Raw genomic sequence first — 25,441 nt, 5'->3', positions numbered from 1 at the left:
CTACTGTAACATACAGTACCTACAGTACTATATGCCAGACAATAAATTGGGTGTCTGCACCTGTGCTAACACTCCAGCCTCGCAGCAAACATCCAGATATTCCCAGTCCTAACACTAATCTCACCAGAGCAGTCACTGCATACCGTAACACACCACCACAACAAAACCAGACGCCATTGGCGTTCCAGTTTCACAATTAACACGTTTTAAGTGCTGCAAGCAGACACGGCACTGCACTTGAACACATGAAGATTTAAATGGGGAAACAGCGCCGATGCCAGAATGCATTGCAGACTTCATAGATGTATTCAGTGAACTCAGCAGGAAAATATTTGATGCTTCAAAAGTCATTTCCAGCAAGACATTTGGAGGGTAAAGCCTTGAAAGAGTGGAAATGGTAGGAAAGAACAGTTATTTATTAAGCATTTATATCTTGCTATGCAAGTGGCAGTCAACGTTTCTTAACCCAAGGACACCCAAGCTGAGAAAGAGATGAAGCAGGGACCCTCCACTTCATAACATTGTGTTGCAGATTAAACTTTTTCATAGATTAAACCTCATAGATGTTTGACAGCACTGTCATGTTGGATTCATGTTAATGTGTATTTTCAGACATTTAACCCTTGATACTTAGTAAACTTAGTAAACTACAAAATGACGTCACTTGCATCTTCTGAAAAGCATTACCCCAAATTAGCCAGTAGCTATGCCCCTCCCAAAAAGCTGTTGTCCAATGCTAGCTTAGAATAACTTCCTGCTTGCCAAGGTTTGCCTTGGCAACAGCCTTGGCAAGCTGCCGGTTGCTAAGCTAGCATTGGACAGGGAGGGGCATAGCTACTGGCTAATTAGAGTTCAGAAAGCTGAACGTCAGAAAGTCGGAACTCTCCGACGAAATGTTTGGTGGTCGGAAACATTATGGACAGGCCTTGAGGCCTTTAAGTTAAGGCATAAGAGCTGGTACTTAAGACAATCAAAATACAGCCCAGAGTATTATGTTAAAATGACCTCCGTGTTTTACATTTTAGTTCCCCTTTAAGCCTGAAGTCAAACTAATTTAACAAAACATATTTTAAGCTATGAAACAAGGTGAGCCGAGTGCTTCGGAGTTTAGCATGTGTGGTATCTCCAGTCTTGTGGTATTTGAGGTGCTGGAAGTTAATATAGGATTAAATCAGCAAGGGGTCCCATCGGGAAGTTCTTCTCGCACACTCAAAGCCAATGAACGCAGTTAAAAGGCCTTTATTGGACACTTAGGGCTATTACATATCAAAACAATAAAAAGCCAATAAAGCCGACTGGTTTCGACACAAAAGGTGTCTTCTTCAGGCCGTGGCTATAAGAGGATGGCACCGTAGGTGCATGTCCTCTTATATATTATATATTTTAAGCTATAGTGAATTTTTGATCTCCTATACTTGCTGATGATGACTGTCTGTTGGACTCTTACCCGTGAGCCGCTGCAGTTTCAGTATGTATGCAGTGGTGTAAAGTAACTAAGTACATTTCTTAAGTACTGTACTTAAGTATACTTTTGAGTTATTTGTACTTTACTTCCAATTTTCCGATTTCCAATACTTTTACTTCTACTCCATTACGTCTTGGATCCAAATATTGTACTTTTACTCCACTACATTTATTTGAAAACTTTAGTTACTTGTTGCTTTGTAGATTTTGATCGTTATTACAAAACCTACATTAACAACTATCAGCCCTCTATACATTTTGTTCACTCGAAAATAGCCGATCTACAAGTACACATCGCGGTGCATTTTGAGCTTGTAAATCTGCTATTTTCAAAAGATTTGTATACAATACATTGAAAACACGAAATGGGACATTCTGCATGAGAGTACTTTTACTTTTGGTACTTTATTTTGATGCCAATACTTTAGTATTTTTACTCAAGTACATTTTGAATTCCAGACTTTTACTTCTATTTCTATATTGCAGTATTGTCACAAGCAGGAAGGTGATGAGAGTGCATAAGCGCATTGCCACATTTCACTGATTAGGCCAGGGGTCTTCAACAGGAGGTCCGGGACCCCTAGGGGGTCCTCAGAGTTACTACAGGGAGGCCGCCAAAACTTTGTGTGATAGGATCATGTTTTTTACATTAACCACTTGAACCCTAACATCCCTATTCTGAGTGGAACATTAGCAAAAAATAGCTGATCTACAAGCTTACAACGCCTCGCAGCGCGAGGCGTTGTAAGCTTGTAGATCGGCTATTTTTGGCAAAGTGGTTTGTAGAGTAAAAAAAGAAGAACAGACTAAAGTATTTGACAGTTCAAGTGGTTAAAGGAGTAGTTCACCCCCAAAATGACTTTTTTCTATTGATTACTCATGCCATGGAGAGTAGAGTTCAATAATATTTTTAGTTTTTTGTCGCATTCCTAAGACAAAAATGTGATAACGATAAATTTACCCTCATTCGTTCCGGACGGGCATCCGGAATCAATGGGGGTAAATTTACTCGAATCAAATTTTTGTCTTAGGAATGTGACAAAAACCTAAACATATTATTGAACTCTACTCTCCATGGCATGAGTAATCAATAGAAAAAAAGTAATTTTGGGGGTGAACTACTCCTTTAAATGTCTGAAAATACACATTACTCCAACATGATGACAGTGCTGTTAAATATGTCTAAGCTGTCAAGGAAATCTATGATTTTTTTTAAAATCTGCAACACAATTTTTTATGCAATATGTAGGGGGGGTCCCTGCTTCATCTCTCTCTCAGCTAAGGGGTCCCTGGCCTGAAAACGTTGAAAGACCCCCTGGATTAGGCTATACAACAATACAGTACTACAATGCAATAAGTAAAACATTTGAGTACCGTACTTTTCCCACCACTGAATGTATGTATGTATGTATGGTCAGCACTCAGCGATGCTTTTCTCAAACCATATGTTTCAAATTAAATCCCGGCTGTTTCCATTCTCTCCGTCTCTCCCCCCAGCTTTGTCACACATACGCGCACCTCAGGTAGCCGAGGAGTGCAGTCTACTTCCTTAAATCAACTCCTTTTCCGTATATTCAACTGAAAAAATAAGTGAGCTCACGTTTCGTCTGCTGACGGCGTCATAAATTGTGAAGAATATTGGGACAGCGAGTGGAGTGGTGATATGCATGGCTAATGATGGGCTCAATCCTCCCTTTCATTTAGAATGCCGGGGACTCATACCTTTCCCCTCTAATTCTTTTCCAGATGCTTAATTTTTGTTCGGATTTCAGACATGGGATACTTTCCGTCTGACTTCATAACCACAAAAACAGCGGGGGATGGGCTTGCAAACTCGCCTCCAAAATAATGTAAAAATAACTAAACCGAAACTCCTTGAATGCTAAGAATTCATGCTATTACAGTAGGAAGAGCAGAGTTCTCCTGGCACCATAACCTCTTTAACCCTAAATATCATTCAGTCCAGTGGTGGAAAAAGTACCGGTACATACATATTTTACTTTGTTTTAGTAAAAGTCAATATCGCAGTAGAAATACTCTTTTACAAGTAAAAGTCCAGAATAAAAAAAAATTACTTGAGAAAAAGAAAGAAAGTATTGGTATTAAAATGTACTTAAAATACCAACATTGAAAGAATGTTTTGCCATTTTACAAGTTTTCAAATGTATACAAATCTTTTGAACATAGCCGATCTACATTAACCACTTCAGCCCTATACATTTCGGACTTTTGAAAATAGCCGATCTACAAGCTCACAAAGCGTTGCAAAGCGGCACATTGTACATTTTCAAATGTCCGAAATGTAGGCTATACAGGGCTGAAGTGGTTAATGTATATTTTTTAATAACAATCAAAATCTACAAAATAATTAAGTTTTCAAACAATTACAGTGGAGTAAAAGTACCTCAAAACGGTACTTAAGTGCAGTACTTGAGTACATGTTGTTAATTTACACCACCACTTATTTCCCTGAACACCAAACATAGCCTATTATGACATTCCCAGAATAGGGACGCTAGGGTTCAAGTAATCATTGCTTTAGGTTAGGCTATCGGTATAAAGCCTCTATCAGAGTCGGTACCGCGGTGAAGAGCTATCCACCGCGGTGTAGTCTTTTTGAGTCATAAAACTACAACGTTACGTCATTACTCACGGTGAAGAGCTTTCCACCGCGAGTCCCGACACGTCTCTCTGTTTCTACTTTCAGACAGATAGGCTCTTCACCCCGTTCACTGATTGGTCGATCTAGACCAGTCAGTCACGGTGAATAGGACTTCACCGTGACTGACTATGATGGCCTCCACTTATTTTCTCACTTTAGGTGGATAGCTTTAAAAAGTCGCGGTGAATAGCTCTTCACCCTGGACTCTGATAGAGGCTTAGGGTCTCCCCCATTTCCCCAGTAAACAGAAAATACATTTTGAGGTTATAAGTCCAATACCAATTTGATCCTTGAGTCAAGAGAGAAGATTCATACACACAATACAAGATAAAAAACTAAATTGGCAATTCCACATGATGCACTGGCTATTTCTGCCGAATGTTTGCAGACTTTCGCAGAATGTTTGCCTTTTATCATGACGTGCTCAGAATAGGAATGCTAGGGTTTATGTGGTTAAGAAGATAACAACCCCTCTTGTTCTTATACGTGTCGGCTTGTTTACTTGCAATTAATGTGAGGCCAATACCAGAGGGCATGGATCTATCCCACAGCGGGACATTGAGGATTGTTGGACCACAGGGGCGTCAATTGGGTATGGCAGGGGTATGCAGCTGCCATACCCTGGGTCCATGGGGGAGAATAGAAGTTACTTTTAAATATAAATCCATGAACGTCTCTTTGTCTATCTGTGCTGGTTATGTTGTTAAATTACATTAGAATAACTACAAATGCAAAATTTAACAAGGTATTATAATGATATTCTCCACACTTGTATTCTCCTCATCTTGACAACATGGTATATTCCCAGGTTCCGCAGGTCAGTTGCACAGGTGCAATGCATTATTGTTAATTGTGGCACGTTTACTAACATGCCAAGTTTAGCTGCACTTGAACAATCGTTCCCGGCTGCCATATCCAGGCCAAGAAACCATAGAAACGGGGGAGGGGAAAATAAAATGTACTTCTTAAAATAAATGTATCATGCCTGTTGCTAAGGTATGGCAACATGACTGGTGTCTTGCACGCGCGCCTTCGCGCGCGTGCAAGACACCAGTCATGTTGCCATACCTTAGCTTTTTCTGAACTGACGCCACTGTTGGACCAAGACCCTATTTCCTTGACATATGGTTTATTATTGGAGAGAGACTTCCTCTGGCATGTGTGCTTTTGTTTGTGAAGGAGTGTGCATGCTATAAAGTTTGTGCTTGTATAAGTGTTGTGTAATAAGTAAGGGTAGAATGAAAACATGTTTGTGCGTGCGTGCGTGCGTGCGTGCGTGCGTGCGTGCGTGCGTGCGTGCGTGCGTGTGTGTGTGTGTGTGTGTGCGTGTGTGCGTGTGTGCGTGCGTCTACGTCTGGCTTTGTGTGTAGGTCCTTATGTATGTACGTACCGGTATGAATGAGTGTCCGTATGAGCACGAGACTATATCGTCACACAAGACTAAAGTCATAGAAAGTAGGCAGCTGACACAGCTGATGTCACGGACAGTATGGCCCCCATAGGCCTACACGGATATACCGGTACAGTATATGCACGTGTGTCATGTTTGATACCATGCGTTCTGGTATTGTTACCCATTTTCTGTTTGGGAAACTAGCATTCTTGCAAAAATCCGGTGTATTTTACATGGCAAGGTTTTTTGAAAAACTGTTTCTATATCAGTGGTTCTCAAACATTTTACTGTCAATGACCCCTAGAATCCACTCTTTGTCAAATCCCGCCCCATTTTGCTCTGTTACTAGGTGGGACAAAAAAGCCAGGGCAGATTGTTTTTATAATGGAAGTGAATGGGGGGAAGAATATTTTTCATAGCCTCATTATTGCTATTTAAAGTACCAAAAGAAAAACATCTACGTGATATTAATAAAAAAGGAACAAAAAAGTACAGTAGTTACATTGCAAAACAGGGGTTTTCCCCCGAAAATACATGTTTTAATTAGTTTAATCCCAGTGGGACTGAAAAACCAGGGCAGACTATTTTTATTATAGAAGTGAATGGGATTTTTTTTTTTAGGCTCATTATTGCTATTTAAAGTACCAAAAGAAAAACATCTACGTGATATTAATAAAAAAGGAACAAAACAGTACAGTTGTTACATTGCCAAAACAGGGGTTTTCCCCCGAAAATACATTTTAATTAGTTTAATCCTCTGAAACAGGCAGAGGACAGAGAGAGAGCGCGCAGTGCATCTTTATAGGAAGTTGTGGAATTATAGGCAGGCTGGTTGTCAACATAAAATGTATTTTAATTGTAATTCTGCCCATTTAAAATATATTTACCCAATCGAATATCTTAGTTACATCATTATCGTTCATGTGAACTAGTTTGTTGAAGCTTATTCAAGTGCCGGGCCTCGACCCGACCCGACGCCGGTTTTCCCTAACCGGCGCGAAACGTTCGGAATCTCCTTATGCGGGGCTGATTGTTGACATCAGGCTGTTCCGGAGGGAATCGGCGCAAGCGCTTACTCATTGTGACATCACTTCATAAAAGGCTCTGACATCACGTGCGCCACATGAGTCAACAAAAAATGTAATCCACGTATCTCGAGAACCGTTCGTCCCACCGGCACGCGCGTTCTCCATATATGGGAATAAAATGAATGCCCGTATGCGGAGCTGATGTCTGGCATCAGAGTTTTCCGCAACCGGTACTGTGTGTGCAGAGATCTTCATATATGGGCATAAGTGGACAAAGACAAACAGATGGTCAAAACGGGTCCTATGACAACAGGTATATTGGGGTTTGCATTAAAGGGTGGGGCATTCATGGGGTTTGCATTAAAGGGTGGGGCATTCATTCCCTATTTCAAATTCAGCACGTGCGTACCCCACCGCAGAAGGTAGTGCAGTGCTCGGCCTCGACCCGACCCGATCCAAAAAAAAAAAAAAGTTCAATATAAAAACGATATATTCAAAGATTTGCACATATTTTCATGACTTTTCAAAAAATAGCAGATCTACAAGCTCAAACTCAGTGTGGCACTCGGTGCCGTGCTGTGAGCTTGTATATCTGCTATTTTTCAACGGCTAAAGCATAAAATAATTCCAGGTCTTGAAGGTTAAGTGTCCCTCCTCCCTCCTCAGAATCGGTTCATCCTAGAGGGGGCGCTAGAGATCCATAGCGGTGGGCAGAACGCCCGCTTCGGCTCCTCCCTGGCTCCTGTCCCTGACCTGAATGGAGACGGCTTCAACGACCTGGTGGTGGGAGCGCCGCTGGAGGACGACCACAAGGGGGCCATCTACGTCTTCTTCAGCCAGCAGAACAGAATACTACGCAAATACAAACAGGTATGCTTGAATAGCGGTGTCAGGGACGTGCTGGCCATTGGGAAAAGCGGGACAACTCCCGAACGGCCAGTTCATTCCCGGTCTGTCGCTGGAGTAGCGGGAACGCCACCGTCGCCCCCTGCAATGTTGTGGCCCTCGGCTTGGTACCCTAGACATAATTCGGCCCTTGGGGAAAACTAATTGGGGAACCCTGCTATATAGCCTATTTGCTTATATCGTCTGAAACGCTAGTGCGCCTGCTCTATAGCTCCAACACAATGCATAACGTCATCTTGCATTAGATTTTTTTCTGTCACATCGTGTTGCGTTGGATTTTTTTTCTGTCTAGTAGCATTGTCACAATGTCACCTGTCACTTGTTTCATCAAACCAACTAAATAACAACTAACCAACTAATGACAAGTCATGACATCTAAGGAGTCTTTCAGGAATGTGTTTGACAGAGCATGATGTGCGTCAATGGGGCCAGTGAATCATTAAAGCTAGGCTACTTACCGAATACAATTTTCTCCAAACAGAGACTATATCAAATCGTAATATAAATGCGTGATATCTCTGTTCGTCTGTGCGCCTAGTAGTTCACGCATCTCGAGAGCCGCCGGGCGCCGGCCAAACCGACTTCAAACCGTCTTCAAACTCAACTTCTTTTTGGAACGAAGCAGAACGTTTTCGGCCAGTGTGTTAGTCTCTTGTCCGGCATTCTATCTACTGGTCAGCAGGGGGTGACTCCATTGTTTGGCAGTCAGGCTGGCAGCCTGGCAGCCAGGAACAATACAATATTTCCCATGACCTAATTTACTGGTCATTTTATGCTTACTCAAGTTTGGGTTGTTAATCGTCTCATTCACACACCATATAGCTCGCAGAAACACTGCAGACAGTTACACTGTTGCACTCCAAGACTTCCAACAGCGTGAACTGGATGAGTCCAATTGTACATTCAACTTAATTCAATCATTCAACTAACTTGCTCTCGCGCAGCTATGACCACCACAAGTTTATTAATCTCCTTGCATCACCAGGCTTTCTGCATGTAGTACCTGTGGAAAGCCTGGTTTCTACTCAGTTGCTACCAGTATTGTGATGTCAATCATCTATGACAGTAGTATGATGTCAGTATTATGACACCAGTTATGTCCATATTTGGGCACGGTCACCTCCGACCTCCCACTCGTCCCTTTCACTTCCAGCATTCCAGTATTAGTTTAAGTTCTAATAAAAGGTAAGAAATAATAATAAAACAAATATTATGTGAATACAAAATGTGCTGGTCCAGTGCGAGATTAGCGCCAGATAGACACACTCTCACACAGACACACACAGGCCCTTTTCTAGACGTCTCCCATCTGAGGAGCCACACCGCAAAAGAAGTATTGATTTCAAGGGTTGGCTACTATTCATAATCACAGTCCCTATGAAGTTGAGAGAGTCTCCAGGGTTAAATTCCCCATGTGCATAGATCTCAAAGGACCTGACTTGAAGCCTCAACACCTCCAGTCTGGCCAAGAAGGCTCAGATACGCTCCTCTTCCTTATAGGAAGGGAATATCTTCAGAAATAGTGTCATATCCTGGAATAAATTCCTTACCAAAAAATGTCTTCACCAATGTGTTTGTAAAGGTGTGTCTAGTAATAGTAACACATTGGTGAAGACATTTTTAGGTAAGGAATTAATTCCAGGACTTTTTAACTCAGCGGGTGCCCACGAGGTGTCTACACGCCAATCTCTTTGATGTCTCTGGAGGCCCACGACGCGTTGACGTGTTTACTGTATTTACAGTATTAACTTTAAATCTCACCGTTACGTTGGGGCTGCGCCTGGATGTAGCCCATTAGCCGCTAGTCGCTTCGATTCGACACTGAGAGCATCGCGCGGCCGTTTTTCTCCATATACTCCAATGCATTTCCCCATCTTTAACGCCCTTTATCTCTGATGTTTGTTTTATGGCTAAAACTGTGGCGTGGTGCGGCAAAATGTCCAAATTTTGATCGGCAATGAACATCTATGATCAACACTGGCCCATACAGTAAGTTACACAATAACCTCCTGTCTGCGCTCATGTGACCAAGTGACGTCATGACGCATGCATTGACGCAACAGGGCCTTGTATTCTTCTATGGAGGTGGCTTTGGGCACTTAGCTGGGGCTCTGGCGCCACCTTTTGGGCAGTCGATGTGTTAAGATATTCCCTTCCTATTAGGGCGTTAGAACGCAACAGACTGCCACAGAAGCTGCTCATCAACTTCCACCGTTCTGCCACAGAACTGCCATGAATAATGGATTGCATTTTTTATAGCGCTTTTCTAAGCGAGTTGCAAACTCAAAATGCCAGCGTCCTCACTTCCCACATTCACACACCAATGGTGACAACTGGCGAGCCAACGCCATTGGAGGCAATGTGGGGTTCAGTGTCTTGCCCAAGGACACTTCGAGGAGGAGCTGGGATTTTCATATTCTACCATTTTACAGTGGTACTCCGGCCACACTGATGCAGAGAGAAAAGATCTGCAGTATGTGGTTAAGACCACCATCCATTCCAGCCGTCTCCATTTTTAGGGAGTAGGGACCCCTCACCAGGGACGTGCTGGCCATTGGGAAAAGCGGGACAACTCCCGAACGGCCGGTTCATTCCCGGCCGGTCCAGGCCAGCCATTAAAAAAAAAAATCCATGTTGGGGGCTGGACGGCCAACAAAGTAAATCGTCACTGTCGGGCAGAAACCTTGTATCTCCAAGTTTCAAATTTATACATTTTTTCGCAAAGCAAAGCCCTGCTTCATCATACAAGGCCGTTGCACAAAAGTAGTGAAAACAGCTGATCTACAAGCACGCAACGCCTCGTGGTGCGAGGCCTTGTGTGCTTGTAGATCGGCTGTTTTCACTAGTTTAAATCATTTTTAAAATGATAAATACAAAACAAATGGTTTTAGACATACAAGGTTTCCACTCGACAACAACGAAATATAACTCATGTACAATAATTGGCCCATGCACTGGCTTGTCACTTGTCATGATCTGATATGGCAAATCTTTGAGTAGCAGCAGTGCTATAGAGAGACATCTCTCTCTATAGCGCGCAATGAGGGCCTCTCCAACTCTTTTTCCCGGGCTGAATCAGGGGCCCAGCACGTCCCTGCCACCTTCCATTCTAGCCGTCTCCATTTTTAGGGAGTAGGGACCCCTCACACACACCTGGACAGCTGAGAATCATGCTGACTAGGACCAAGAGACTGACAAAGGGCGTTTTTTCCAAAAGCTGTGAAAGCACTGTTGTATTCATTCAACTCTATTCCCCCATAAACTCACACAGACGCATACATAACGGTATGCGCACGCAGGCATTCACGCACGCACGCATTCACGCACGCACACACAAAAACACACACTGTTCTCTTTGTTTACCATGGCAAATGCAATATGTGCTATTGCGCAAGAGCAATATCCAGGGGTTGGTTTTGTGTTGTTTAATTAAAGCTATACTGTGTAAGTTGCTCAACTAGTGGTCAGAGCTGTATAGCAAACCGCGGTCGCGTTCGCGTCTTTCGGCCGTTTTTTGCCGCGGACCGGGCCTCTCATCACCGCGTCTGCCTGCAGCTCGCCGAGATCTATCTTTAGAGGGATCCCTGGTTCCTGTGCGTTCAGGCATTCCGGAGAAACGGACTCCTTCACCCGAGTAAATGCTGTTGTTATGTTGAGGCAAGCTACTTCCTGAGAAGTCAGCAAGATGCGCTGTGATTGGCTGGCAGTGTATAACCCTCGCTGTGATTGGCCGGTAGTGTATGATGACGTAATTTTGCCGCGAAATCCGGTCCCCGGTCAGAATCATAGAAAACATATTTACAGAAGGCTTTAGGGGATGAAATTCACGGAGTTGGTGTTCTAAAACTTTAGCGATTTAACAGTTAGGACAATTTTAAGATTTGTTTTATAAAAAAAGTTACATGGTATAACTTTAACTTATTATTTTAAGATATATTGTACTGAATTATTGATGTTCTTATCTCACGAACAGGCTTTTATGACTTGACTTACAACGGACCTAACAGTTTATGGCATAATTCTGCTGTGTTTGTATTTGTATGATGATGGTGATGCCTATTTGAAGTGGGTGCACTAAAGAAAATGTTGTATTCTGAATACAGTGACCATAAACATCTTATCTTACCTTACCTTTAGAGCAGGGTTCCCCAATTAGTTTTCCTCAAGGGCCAAATTATGTCTAGGGTACCAAGCCGAGGGCCACAACATTGCAGGGGGTGACGGTGGCGTTCCCGCTACTCCAGCGACAGTTCGGATATCATCGTTGTCGGGTGAAAATCTTGTATGTCCAAAACCGTTCGTTTTGCATTTATCATTTTAAAAATGATTTAAACTAGGGAAAACAGCCGATCTACAAGCACACAACGCCTCGCACCGCGAGGCGTTGTGTGCTTGTAGATCTGCTGTTTTCACTACTTTTGTGAGACGACCTTGAATGATGAAGCAGGGCTTTACTTTGCGAAAGAACGTACAAATTTGGAGATACGAGGTTTCCACCTGACAACGACGACATACTAGTGTTGTTGCTGCTCTTATACCACGATTATTACTGGTGTTGGTGGGGGCCTGACAGTAGCCCCCCGCGGGCTGCAAATGGCCCGCGGGCCGCCTATTGGGGAAACCTGCATAAAGAGGCTCCAATCATAGTCTCATTGTATTATTGTAAGCTGTACTGTAGTTGTTTTTTGAGGCTTGAACATCCAACCTTTTATGTCTCTTTGTTTCTCAGAGGATAGCAGCAGCAGACCTGGCCCCCGGCCTGCAATACTTTGGCCGCAGCATCCACGGGACCATGGACATGAATGAGGATGGCTTGGTGGACTTGGCAGTGGGTTCCCTGGGTGCAGCCGTTCTCCTCTGGTTGGTATATTTCACCTATATAGTAGGGCATTCACGAATAGTGATTTTTAGTATTCGAATTATTCAACCTCAAAGTATTCGAATAGTCGAATATTCGACAGGACTGGCCAAACTGTCAAATATTAAGTAAGCAAGAGGCGAACATTGTGAAAATAGCCGATCTACATGCTTGTAGATCTGCTATTTTCACAATATTTATCTGCGGAACAGAGTCACATTAAATGTAATGCCTACAATTAAAGTGCTTGTCAGGGTTCTTATGACTTCCTATCTAGCCAAGCTTTATAGACCATGAAGAAATATAATATATATTTTTAAAGACAAAACAATAACAAAATAAAAATAAGCGAATATTCGATTTCGGTGAACAACGTCGAATAGTGACTTTGATATTCGAATATTCTAATATTTGGTGAATGCCCTACTACAGTATGTAGTCAGAGATGAAGAAGACAGTAATTTATTATATTTTAGATACTGTATACATTTGATTTACCCCTTCCTCTAAACTAAAGGCACCAAGTAACAGCTCCTTGGAACAAAACCGTTTTAAGGCCAGTCCACATCAATGCAACTCCTATTGGGGACAAGAAGTTGCATGTTGCACAGAGTTGCATTGGTGTGGGCTGACCACTGTAGAGAAGTGGTTCTCAACCAGTGGTCTGGACACCGGGGACCACCAGTGGTCCTTGAGGGGGTTCCAGGTGGTCCCCAGCTAAATGATGGAGAGTTGGTAACCAAAGGGACCCTTATAGATATTTAACTCTCGAGAGTGTAAAATGAAACCAAATGGACCCTTGCGGGTCCGCTTTGTTTAATTTTACGCTTTCATTTTAAGAGTTAAATTATTTGTTAAACATCTGCATTACTTCAATTAGCCAGTAGCTATGCCCCTCCCAAAAAGCTTTTGTCCAATGCTAGCTTAGAATAACTTCCTGCTTGCCAAGGTTTGCCTTGGCAACAGCCTTGGCAAGCTGCCGGTTGCTAAGCTACTATTGGACAAAAGCTTTTAGGGGAGGGGCATAGCTACTGGCTAATTACAAGAAGTCTACACAATTATAGAATGTAGAATAATTGTTATTTTGATCAACCTGTGCCTGTTACCACTTCAATACAACATGGAATTGTGGACAAAATCGTATCCAACGATAATATCCAACGGTCTGAGAGGCTTAATATTGTTAAATGGTGGTCTTTGGCTCAAATGCACCTTGATATGAAAATAGTTAAAAAACACCACTGAAGGTCCTGGGTTCGATTCCCGCCGGGGGACGCTGTGGGTGCTGGGGGGCGTGTTTCTCCCTCCGCATCATCAGCGCCCACACCCTAGGTGGGGTCGGCGATAGGGCCTTTCTGTGTGGAATTTGCATGTTCTCCCCGTGTCTCCTAGGGTTGATACCCTCACAAAAACATGCAGTAATCCTGGTCTCAATAATGTCTCCCCCTGGCCAGCCGGGGCGCCTGATGGAGGGGAAAGGAACTGGTTGGAATAACGTGTTCCTTCCACGCGCTACGTCCATCCTGGGGAAATCCCCCCTGTCAGGTGAAAAGAAACAACTTGGAGTACTCATGCATTGAAGGAAGCATGAGGTCAGTCCGTTGTCTCCCCAGGCGCGGCAGAGGGAGAGCAGAGCCCAGGATTACATAGGCAATTGGCACTGGGTGAAAATGGTTGCAAAATCGTGGGATAAAAGTTATATATAAAAATTAAAAAAAAACACAGTTGAGAGCAAAGCAGAGCTTAAATGTAAATACTTCATTGTAGATTCAACCCCCCCTCTAAAATCCAACGGAACATGAGTCAGAGACTGACTGTGGTTTGAGTTTTCCTTTCGACGCTTTTTTTTTTAACTTTGGAACACTTTTTCTTTGAACTCTGCTGTTTTCTTACTGCAGGTCACGCAGCGTCGTCCAGATACATGTCAGCATCAGGTTCGAGCCGGACAAGATCAACATGTTTGTGAAGGACTGTCGACGAGGGGGCAAAGACGTGACCTGCATGTCAGCCATAGTGTGCCTCAATGTCACCGCCAGGACCGCTATTCCATCCACACAGGAAATAGGTACGCCAACCAAATCCAAACAGCCATGCACGCACGCACGCACAGTCACACTTTATAAATATATATATATAGGGCTGAAGTGGTTTGTGTGTTTTGTTATAATAATCTTAATCTACAAAGTAAATAGTAACTACAGTTTTCATATAATTGTAGTAGAGTAAAAGTACAATATTTGCCTCTGAGATGTAGTGGATCAGATGTAAAAGTACTGAAAATTGGAAACATTCCAGTAAAGTAAAAACAAAAAAAAACAACATTTTACTTACAGTAAGTACAGTATCAGTAAATGTACTTACCGGTCGTTACTTTATAACACTGGGAACATTTGTGGGATGAGTTAACCCTTGTTTTGAGCTTCGTGTTTCCTAAACCCACCAGGATTGAGTTAAGACCCGCCTCGCGGAAACGTGAGGACTTGAAATCCTTGCCGGACACATGGAGGGTGGATAAAGTCAGACCTAGTAAAGGCATGAAGACAATATAAAACTTGTAGGCTACTGAGAAAAGCCTGCATTTGCACAATGCACAGCTATTAATTTGACACTACAAGTGCTCAAAATAAACTGTGCTAAAAAAAAACAACTTGAAACTTACTTTGTACTGTGCTTAAAAAAGGTAAAACTTTGTAACTTTGCTTAAGAGAAAAACGTACTGAGAAAGCTATTAATTTGTCACTACTGTGCTCAGAATAAAATCAAACCTCGTTCGAAGTGGAGCGGTGAATTTAAGCAGTTCCAGGTCTATGTTTTAGATTCTATGTGTTCTAGATATCTGAATTCTGTGTCTTAGATCTATATAACGCAGTATGTTGCAGTATCCCATCAGCCTCCATGCATCCGGGCGGAGGGGAACTCAATTCGATAGGTCCCGAAATGTTGTGTAACTGCTGTGTGTGTGTGTGTGTGTGTGTGTGTGTGTGTGTGTGTGTGTGTGTGTGTGTGTGTGTGTGTGTGTGTGTGTGTGTGTGTGTGTGTGTGTTTGTGTGTGTGTGTGTGTGTGTGGGGGGGGGGGGGGGGGTAAAATCGCGCATGTGCAGATCCTCTTCAAACTTGACTGGACAGACTTGTACTAGTGAGGACAGACACACTCGTACTAGTGAGGACAGACACACATTACTGCCTATAGCGGAGCTGCTGTGTTACACACACCGCTCCAAAAACTCTTACTAATTATCAGTTAAATTGTTATAGTTTACTTTGGATATGGCTTTGGGCGTATTATGCTGCGTGTATTATTGTAATGGATCGGTAGGGCGTAGGTACAGTATTGCTTTGCACTTAGCGAGCAGCACTAATGTTCATACGCACTTTCATACTTAAGATTATTGAGAAGGGGCGCTTCCACGAGGCGGGTCTTAACTCAATCCTGGTGGGTTTAGGAAACACGCGCTCGCAGCGCGGCACTCGGTGCCGCGAGCTTGTATATCTGCTATTTTTCACTGGTTAAAGCATTCAATAATTCTAGGCTGGAGGTCTGTTAGAGTGGGATCCTATGGGGAGACAGCGACACACACACACAAATGGGGTTAGGATGCTCAATACAAGAGTCAACATCAACAGCAGAATAAGCTGTTTGGCATTAGCAGAGCTTTGTCCAATTTTACAGGGAAATAAACAGGCTTTCCAACGGCATAAAAGTTATTGCCAAGAAACATTGTTACAATAGTCTAGCAAATATCCAAACTGTTTTTAATATATTTACACCCTAAATTACTATAGGTGGAACTTGTTACTAAATGAAACGACTGAGGCGTTCTGGCAACTCAATCATCCCACACACATACAAGTATTACAGGGGTCGTTTTTTATGGCAGTCGGTTTAAAAACATTGGACACTAGGCTCTAGTTTCACTTCGTACTGGGGATAAGAGATCGAGAGGGGTTTATTTGTCACTCACTGTGTGTGTTGGGGCCAGTGGCGTCAGTTCAGAAAGAGCTAAGCCTTCGCGCGCGTGCAAGACACCAGTCATGTTGCCATACCTTAGCAACAGTCATGAATTATACATTTATTTTAAGAAGTACTTTTTTTTTTCTCGTTTTTACAGTTTCTTGGGCTGGATATGGCAGCCTGGAACGGTTGTTCAAGTGCAGCTAAACTTGTCATGTTAGTAAACGTGCCACAATTAACAATAATGCATTGCACCTGTGCAGCTGACCTGCGGAACCTGGGAATATCCCATTCTGTCAAGATGGGGAGAATACAAGTCTGGAGAATATAATTATAATACCTTGTTAAAGTCACCTCTTTGTTACATTTTGCATTTGTAGTTATTTTACTGTAATTTAACAACATAATAACCAGCACAGATAGACAAAGAGACATTCGTATGCAGCAGCCATACCCTGTGTATGGCTGCTGCATACCCCTGCCGGTTACACCCCGCCACTCCGACATGTCTCCTTTCCGACATGTCTCCATTCCGACACTAACCCTATCTCTAACCCTAACCCTAAACTTAACCCCTATGGAAGTGTCGCCACTCCGACAATAAGAAGGAGGAACTGGTTGGAATAACGTGTTCCTTCCACGGAATCCATGCGCTACGTCCATCCCGGGGAAATCCCCCCTGTCAGGTGAAAAGAAACAACTTGGACTACTCATGCATTGAAGGGAGCATGAGGTCAGTCCGTTGTCTCCCCAGGCGCGGCAGAGGGAGAGCAGAGCCAGGGATTACATAGACAATTGGCACTGGGTGAAAATGGGTTGCAAAATCGTGGGATAAAAATTATAGATAAAAAAAAAGAAGTCAATTTCGGAGTGGCGACATGTCGGAATGGAGAGCGACACCCAACCCTGCCATACCCAATTGACGCCCCTGGTTGGGGCAATATCCAACCTTTTGACCCTTGCTCCGTTTTTTATCAAATCCCCAGACAGAGTGGAAGAAGTACAGAGGGGAGTTATCTTGTCTTCCGCAGTTGTATACAGTGGAACACATTCATTTGATTTTCCTCTCAGTGTCTCATGTCTGGCCAGTAATTTGCGGCAGATGTGCTGCTGATGTTTGTGAGTTGACCCTGATGCGCTGTTACTGTAGAATCTGCCGTCTCAGTGGAGTGAGAACAACCAGACTCCAGCAAAAACCACTATAGTCAGCGAGATATAGTAAATCGGGTTTGGATGACATCATTTACTGTAGCTATTTGAGGTACAATGAGGACAAGAGCACTCTATCACACTCCACTTTCCATGGGGCCACATGAACAACAGAAAATATTGTGGAGGGCCGGGCCAAAAGGCAGTGCTCCCTGCGGGGAAATCTCGCTCTTTCGAACGACCGTCATTTCGACAAAGGAGCGTCGGGAGGGTTAGCAACTCACCCCACGGAGGTTAGGGTTAGGGTAAGGGTTAGAGTTGGGTGTCGGACAGATGACACGTAGTAACAGCGAAACGCTCCCCTCCCCGCAAGATGTGCTCCCCACAAACTAAACACACAGCTTTACCTCCGACTTCAGTAAATAAATACTTAGCAGTCAAACTTTTTGTTGAAAACACGCCATTCGGCAGTGAGTTTTTTAACCACTTTAGCCAATTTTGTGACCAGTCTGACCACCTGCTTGTTATTGAGACAACATCCAATGATGTACGCATTGCGTCCATATGTATGTGAATAAAAAACAAGCAATGCAGCTTTAGTCCATGCACGAGGTAAAATTTGAAAATGTGTTTATTTTGTAATTTGCCATTAACCCTACAAGGAGTGAATCAAAGGGCCGCATACGGCCCCCGGGCCGCACAATGCCCAGGTCTGCTCTAAAACAAGGGTCTTCAACAGGGGGTCCGGGACCCCAAGGGAGTTACTACAGGATATTTATATTAACCACTTGAACCCTCGCGTCCATATTCTGAGAACCAAAAATAGCCGATCTACAAGCTCACGACGCCTGACACTGAGAGGTGTTGTGAGCTTGTAGATCGGCTACTTTCGGAGTGAAAGGTCAAGTTTAAGTATTAAGTATTTACGGTTCAAGTGGTTAAATATCTGAAAACACAAACTGACATGAATCCAAAATAAACTGATGATTGTGCCGTCAAATGATGAAACTATATGGCAGGGTTCCCCAATTAGTTTTCCCAGAGGGCCGAATTATGTATAGGGTACCAAGCTGAGGGCCACAACATTGCGGGGGGTGACAGCAGCGTTCCCACTGCTCCAGCGACAGTTCAGATATATTAGGCAACTTCATAGATCTGAGCCATCAGATTGGGTAACAGGTGATATAGAACAGGGGTTTTCAAAGTGGGTGACGGGGCACCCTGGGGTGCCGCGATGGCAGTCCAGGGGTGCCGCGAAATAATTAGATAATATTTGGAATTTATTTGGACACTTGAAAAAATATTCAGTATCATTTTAAACTTGAAGTACAAAGTTATTTTCAGTCAGTTCTAACCAAAATGGCTGTTATCTCAACGTTTTCCTCGCAATATAATCACTAAAATAACGTCACTGTCGGGCAGAAACCTTGTATATCCAAGTTTCAAATGTGTACGTCTTTTGGTAAAGCAAAGCCCTGCTTCATCATACAAGACTGTCGCACAAAACTAGTGAAAACAACCGATCTACAAGCACCCAACGCCTCGCATCGAGGCGTTGTGTGCTTGTAGATCTGCTGTTTTCACTAGTTTAGTACATTTTATAGATGATAAATACAAAAGGAACGGTTTTGAACATAAAAGGTTCCCACCCGACAACGACGATAAGGTGCTGGGAGTGAAAATTATAATGTAGGGGTGCCTCGGATTAAAACAATATTTATGGGGTGCCCTGAGACAAAAAAGTTTGGGAACCCCTGATATAGAACACAAAGGTATACCAGTAGTTTCATCCTGTTGTTAATTATCTATATCTACAACTTAAGTCATTGGATGTACTGTATTTCCATAACACATTCCGAGGAGGCACCATAATGACACTACCATTGTATTCTCAATTCTCACGGTCTGTTTTTATACAATAGACATTTCTCCACGCAATGAAGTTGCGAGGCGTTGTGAGCATGTAGATCTGCTATTTTCACAATATTTATCTGCAGAACCGAGTCACATTAAATGTAATACCTACAATTTCAAGTGCTTGTCAGGGTGGGGGTCCCCAGTTCAAATATGTTTATTTTGGGGGTCACGGCCTAAAAAGGTTTGAGAAGCCCTGGTATAGAGCATTAACAAATTCATCCACCAGGGGCATTGACAACTCATTCTTATGACTTCCTATCTAGCCAAGCTTTATAAACTATATATGATTTAAAGAGAAAACAATAAAAACATAAAAATAAGCGAATATTCGACTTTGGTGAACAACGTCGAATAGTGACTTTGATATTCGAATATTCGAATATTTGGTGAAGGCCCTAGCGTAGGTTGGAAATCACTTCAAAAGCCAGCAGGCCTGCGCTCTCTTTGCATTTAAAACTTCATTCTTTCAAATACTTAATTCAATCAAGTCACAGAATAAAAATGCTGACTTCAAGGAACGGTTTGAAGTGGGCACAATAATTGCTGTCAGACTCCTGGTTTTGTTTGTTACACATTTGTCATTATGTCCAGATTGAATATTATCAAGCGCAGTAATGCCAAACAGGCTGTTACCACACATAGCCTTGTCCAGGGATCTTCATCGTTTTCAGTCCAAGGACCCCTTAGTTGAGAGAGAGATGAAGCAGGGACCCCCACAACCTGTTCATAGATTCCATATAGTGTCATTGTTTGACAGCACAATCATCAGTGTGTTTTGGATTCATGGCAATTTGTGTTTTCAGATATTTAACGACTTGAACCGTCAAAATGTAATAAAGTTGACCTTTCACTATGTACTTAGTCTGCTCTTTTTCCCCTCTACGCCAAAGCTCTTTGCCGAAAATGGCCGATCTACGCTTGTAGATCGGCTATTTTTGGCTAAAGTTCTCAGAATATGGATGCTAGGGTTCAAGTGGTTAATATAAAAAAGGAGAAAAAAAAGTTTCTACCACTCAAAGATTTGGAGGACCCCCTGTAGTACCTCTGAGGATCCCCTAGGGGTCCCGGACCCCCTGTTGAAGACCCCTGGCCTAGTCAATAAGCCTGGAATCCATTGCAGATTTTTTTTTTTTTCTTTTTTTACAAATTAAGGAGCACATTGACACATAAGAATAGGATCTTTACAGATTGTGACTTTGTCTGCCTACTGTCCACTAGCGATCAAATACAACATGTCAACTGCGGAGCGCCGCTTCAACCCTCGAGCCATCATGGACAACCCTGAAAAGCTACAGCTTCAGAACCTGACTCTACTGCCCGGCGAAGAGACCTGTGAACACATCTATTTCCATGTCATAGTGAGTCCATGTCACACATTACCATGAGAGATGATCTTATTAATATCTTATAGTATTACCCGGCTTGTTTGAATGCTTGATTCTGATTGGTCAATCGCTGAAATCAGAGGTCTGATATTCCCCGATAACAGACCGCTGCCTAATCAAAGACTCAGAGCACCTGCTGCAGTCCAGCTGCACTGCGTGAATCTTCAATCTTGTGCCGTATCCAACATGTCAGCCATGTAAACAAACACACAGCGACATTTAGAACTAAACGTTGCTCTCAAGAATGTTTATAAAAATGTTTTAAGCGAGAAATAGACGACGTAGTATCAGAAAATGGATTCTATCTAATCAGCACTTCCTTGTTTTCCAAGGCGACCGTGTCGCGCTGGGGGGACGCCCAGCGCGGCACTTGTGGAACACTTCCAGACGTCTGTAAACAAGGAAATACTTTGTTTTGTTTTTAGTTTTGAGTCAAATTATACATTTTATTTAGTAGCCGGTTTGTGTGTTCGCTCCCTCGTTTAGCTGATTGAGAAAATGTGTGTTCATGTGTGTTCATTCTAGTGGATGGACACTTTTTTTTCCATTCAAACAGCTCTATCTCTGGAACCATTTGTCTGATTGACAAAATTCTTTTTGCCACTGAATCACAACAACTGTGTCTGTTTCTGTGGGGAATCATAAAAAAAACCATTTTTTTCATTGCATAGTAAAGAAAAACATACAAAATCGTGGCACATCTACCTTGGAGCCATTTTGGCATTTGGCACAGAATGAGTAAGCGGGATAATGAATGGCTCCTTGGTGAATGACGATATATAACATCCCTTCGTCCTGATAAAGTTATCAGTCCGTCGGTCTGTTATATATCGCCATTCACCACGGAGCCATTCATTATCCCTTACTTAACGTGTACTTTATAGAACACGTCATTACAGCTGTCATTATTTATTCTGCTGGTTGAAATGTGGACTATGCGTTCGAAAATGCGTTTGGTTATTAAATTGTCACCATGTGGCTTCTTCTACTTGTAGTAACAATAGGCCTACTTATAATAACCTACTAATTATATTACAAAATATTAAGCTATGATCTTTGCAAAATCATGCAAGTTCAATGCTCTCCAAACCTAGTGTGCAAGACAGTGTTTCCATCCCCCATTTGCGCGTTTCATTTTTTTTTCGATAAGTCCCCAAAATTCACCCCCTTCAAGCGCAAAAGTGTTTTTTGCAAGATATTTCGATTTATATTATATTCCTATTTTCAAGGATTTCCATTCAGGGATTTATGCACAAAATCCAAAATGTGCAAAAAACGGGTTGATGGAAATGAAGTGATGCATGTATCTTGGAGGGACATATAACAACACACATAATGTGTTAATCTTCTTTTTCGGGCGCTCGCCTGCCTACTGGTCCGGGCGCATACCACTTAGGCATTGCCACATAGGCATGGATGCCTGGCGGCGTCGCCGGTTCGATTCCCGAGCCGGATGACCTTTGCTATGTGTCACTCCCCATCTCTCCCCCCATTTCCTGTCAGTCTACTGTCCTATCAACAAAGGCATAAAAGACCCCTAAAAAACATCTTTACCCCATTTAGGCCTAGAATTATTGAATGCTTTAGCTGTTGAAAAATAGCAGATATACAAGCTCACAGCGCGGCACCGAGTGCCGCGCTGCGAGCTTGTAGATCTGCTATTTTTTTTAAAGTCGTGAAAATGTGGGCAAATCTTTGACTATATATTTTCAAAGCGAACATTTGTAACTAAAATTTTGCTTCTGGAGGGTCCCTGGAACTAGATATTTTGAGATGCGGGTCCGTGGCCAAATAAATATCAGTTTGGGGGTCCTTCACATGAAAACGTTTGAGAACCACTGATATAGGAGTCTCTGACATAGTAGTCAAGAACAGACTAACTGAGCTCCAGTCAAGTGAAAAGGACCTTTTCTTTGACGATGGCTAAGCCAGATTGCTGAGTCATGCTGACATAGAAACATAGGTTTTTAAAAAAAAACCTTAGAAGGATTCAAAAGACACTTATAGAATCGGGTCAAAATTCTAATTTTCATGATTTTTCAAAAATTGCAGATCTACAAGCTCGCAGCGCGGCACTCGGTGCCGCGCTGTGAGCTTGTATATCTGCTATTTTTCAATAGTTAAAGCATAAAATAATGATACACAATAATGTGTACCTGTTCTAAATGTTAATCTTCTTCTTCTTCCTCTTCCTCTGCTTCTTCTTCTTCTTCGTCCTCTTCTTTTTCTTCTTGGGTGTAATCCTGTACAACGCTGTACTACAGGAGACCACAGACTACGTGAGGCCCATTGTGTTTTCGGTCCAAGCGGGCATGCAGGATGCTGTGCATGGGCCGATGCTGGATGACAGCTGGCCCACCGTCGTCAGGACGGAGGTGAGACAGACCTGACCACTGATCAGTTGGCATTTCCTCTTTCCTTCGTTATGTTAAGTTGTTCATGAGCTACTGTGAATGATGTGATTCTGAGAAAATAGCCTAGCCCTAGCCTACCCTTTTCACTCTCTCACTCACACACACTCACATACACACGCGCACACACACACACACACACACACACACACATATTTATTCACCAATTAACGCTACTTATTTTGTTGCACTTTGTACTGGCAGTTCTCGATGTTACTATAAGTAAATTAAACAGATCAGGAAGATGCAAGACAGCAATATCAGGAATCCAACTTCATTCTCTATTGTAGCCTAGATGTCATCCACAATAGTTTTGTCAAGGAGAGGAGTTTGTCAGGGAAGAACAGGTGGTGATGTCTGTCAACCCCCTTGCAGAGGGTGACAAGTTGCATCTACTAATACATTAAATTAATCAATACCACAATGACTGTTATATGTTTTTTTTAAAATGCCAACATCTAGCTGCCCTTCTGGAATGGCTGTGACGAGGATGACCGCTGCATACCAGACCTATCACTGCAGAGCGTTACAGACCTAATGACTCGGAAGTAGGTACACATCCATTCATCACAACACACAACTTCAAATGATGTATCTATTTCAGGGGTGGGCAACTTTTATGATGGCGAGGGCCACTATATTTCCACCTTCACTCCTGAGGGCCACATTGCATATTGCTACGTCCTACTTTGTCATTCTAGTATCTCATACAAAAGAAGCAAAAATAGCAGATCTACAAGCTCAAAACGCATCGCAGCTTTTGAATTCAAATCCTGAATTATTTTTTGTTATTTTTTAATTCTCTATGAACCTAAATAAAAATACCTACATTAGACATAAAAAAAAATACATTTGAATATTACTATACTTACTAGTCATTAAGCTACTAATATACACCAGTCTTCACCATTTGGGTCGGTCCTGTGCTAGGGACTCGGCTTCATCCAGCGACAGGCCCATTTGGTGTAGGTCCCTGGTGACGGCATCAATCCATCGCGTGCGGGGGGCACCGCGGGGGCGTTTCCATCCAGCGTCTTTTGGTTGGAAGTGGAGGATAGCGTGAGTAGGGTGATCAGGAGGGAGTCTTTTGACGTGGCCGTACCAGCGCATGCGGCGCTGTGCTGCCAGATGGGACGCGGGGGGCTGTTGAGTGCGTTCCCTCAGCGTAATGTTGGAGACCTTATCTTGCCATTTTATCCCCTCTATTGAGCGCAGCGCTCTGGTATCAAAGCCATCTATTCTGGCAGCCAGGGTCTTATTGAGAGGCCAGGTTTCTGCTCCATAAAGGAGGATGGAGAGGACTGAGGTGTTGTAAATCCTTAATTTGGTCTCTCTTGAGATGGAGTGGTGTCTCCACAATGGTTTCCAGAGTGTTTTCATTGCACTGGCTGCCAAGGCACGTCTCCGGTTTATTTCTGGTGATATGTTGCCGTTATTAGTTATGATGGACCCGAGGTAGTTAAAGGAAGTAACAAACTCTACTTCCTCTCCACTGATATGCAACGGTGGGGGGGCTGCGCCACCGATGTAATGTAACAGCTGAAATAAATGTATATATCAGTATTCCGATATTAGCCTAAGGGCCATGTATGATCTATTTCATAAAAAATAAAAAAATAAACACACCACTTACTCATACTACAGCGTCACACAAAAGCATCAAAAGTATCAGATCCACAAGCTTGAAAGCGTTTTTGTCTTGTAGATCTGCTACTTTTGATGTTGTTGAATTTGAATGCCGAAAAGTAACAGTTTTGGACATATAATATATGATATATAATGTAGGCCTATAATATGAGGTTTCCACCCGACACAGACAATATATAGTTTGTTACTTACACCAAACATGACATGTCTCTTCTCCATTAGTCCCTCCCTAACATTCAGTCTAGTTTTTATTTGTTGGTGAAATTATCAATTATATTTAGTCTCAAAACAGCTGCCTCCCATTATTTTCAATGAACTAACCCACACCGGCGGCGTCGGACGTGCGCAGGCGCGGGGTCTGCCTTCTCACCCGCCGCGCCGATATGCCACTGTTCTATTTCTAGGCCCTCCCGCGCGGGGAAAATGTTTTTCCCACAAGGGGAAATGGATGCGCCACGCGGCAGCGCGCCGCATCCAGTCGGTGTTTATGCGCGGCACTTCACACGCGTCAATACTGCGACGCGACACTGCGTAGCCGCCCAGGGCCGGTGTGTGCTTCCCTTTAGTTTTAGTCATCATTTAGGTTTAGGTTTAGGTTTTTTATTTGCACATTTTTAAAACATATGAAATAAAACAAAGAAACAAACACAAAAATAATACATTATAAAG

The 25,441-nt window shown here is 42.8% G+C and overlaps 1 protein-coding gene across 1 annotated transcript in view; it reads left to right on the top strand.

Annotated features, from left to right (window-relative positions):
- Positions 1-25,441, top strand: part of itga11a (integrin, alpha 11a) — a gene marked incomplete at both ends in the record, with an annotated part of 122,066 nt that overhangs the window by 68,355 nt on the left and 28,270 nt on the right. Inside the window, 6 exons of the mRNA XM_080730696.1 lie at positions 7,214-7,417; positions 12,183-12,313; positions 14,210-14,376; positions 20,548-20,687; positions 22,979-23,089; positions 23,588-23,673. Of these exons, the coding sequence (XP_080586822.1) occupies positions 7,214-7,417; positions 12,183-12,313; positions 14,210-14,376; positions 20,548-20,687; positions 22,979-23,089; positions 23,588-23,673 (839 nt within the window). The remainder of the gene's footprint in view (positions 1-7,213; positions 7,418-12,182; positions 12,314-14,209; positions 14,377-20,547; positions 20,688-22,978; positions 23,090-23,587; positions 23,674-25,441) is intronic.

This window comes from Nannobrachium achirus (genome assembly GCF_963921795.1).
Source record: "Nannobrachium achirus genome assembly, chromosome: 7".
Lineage (NCBI taxonomy): Eukaryota > Metazoa > Chordata > Actinopteri > Myctophiformes > Myctophidae > Nannobrachium > Nannobrachium achirus.
This window is presented reverse-complemented; position numbering and strand designations above follow the sequence as displayed.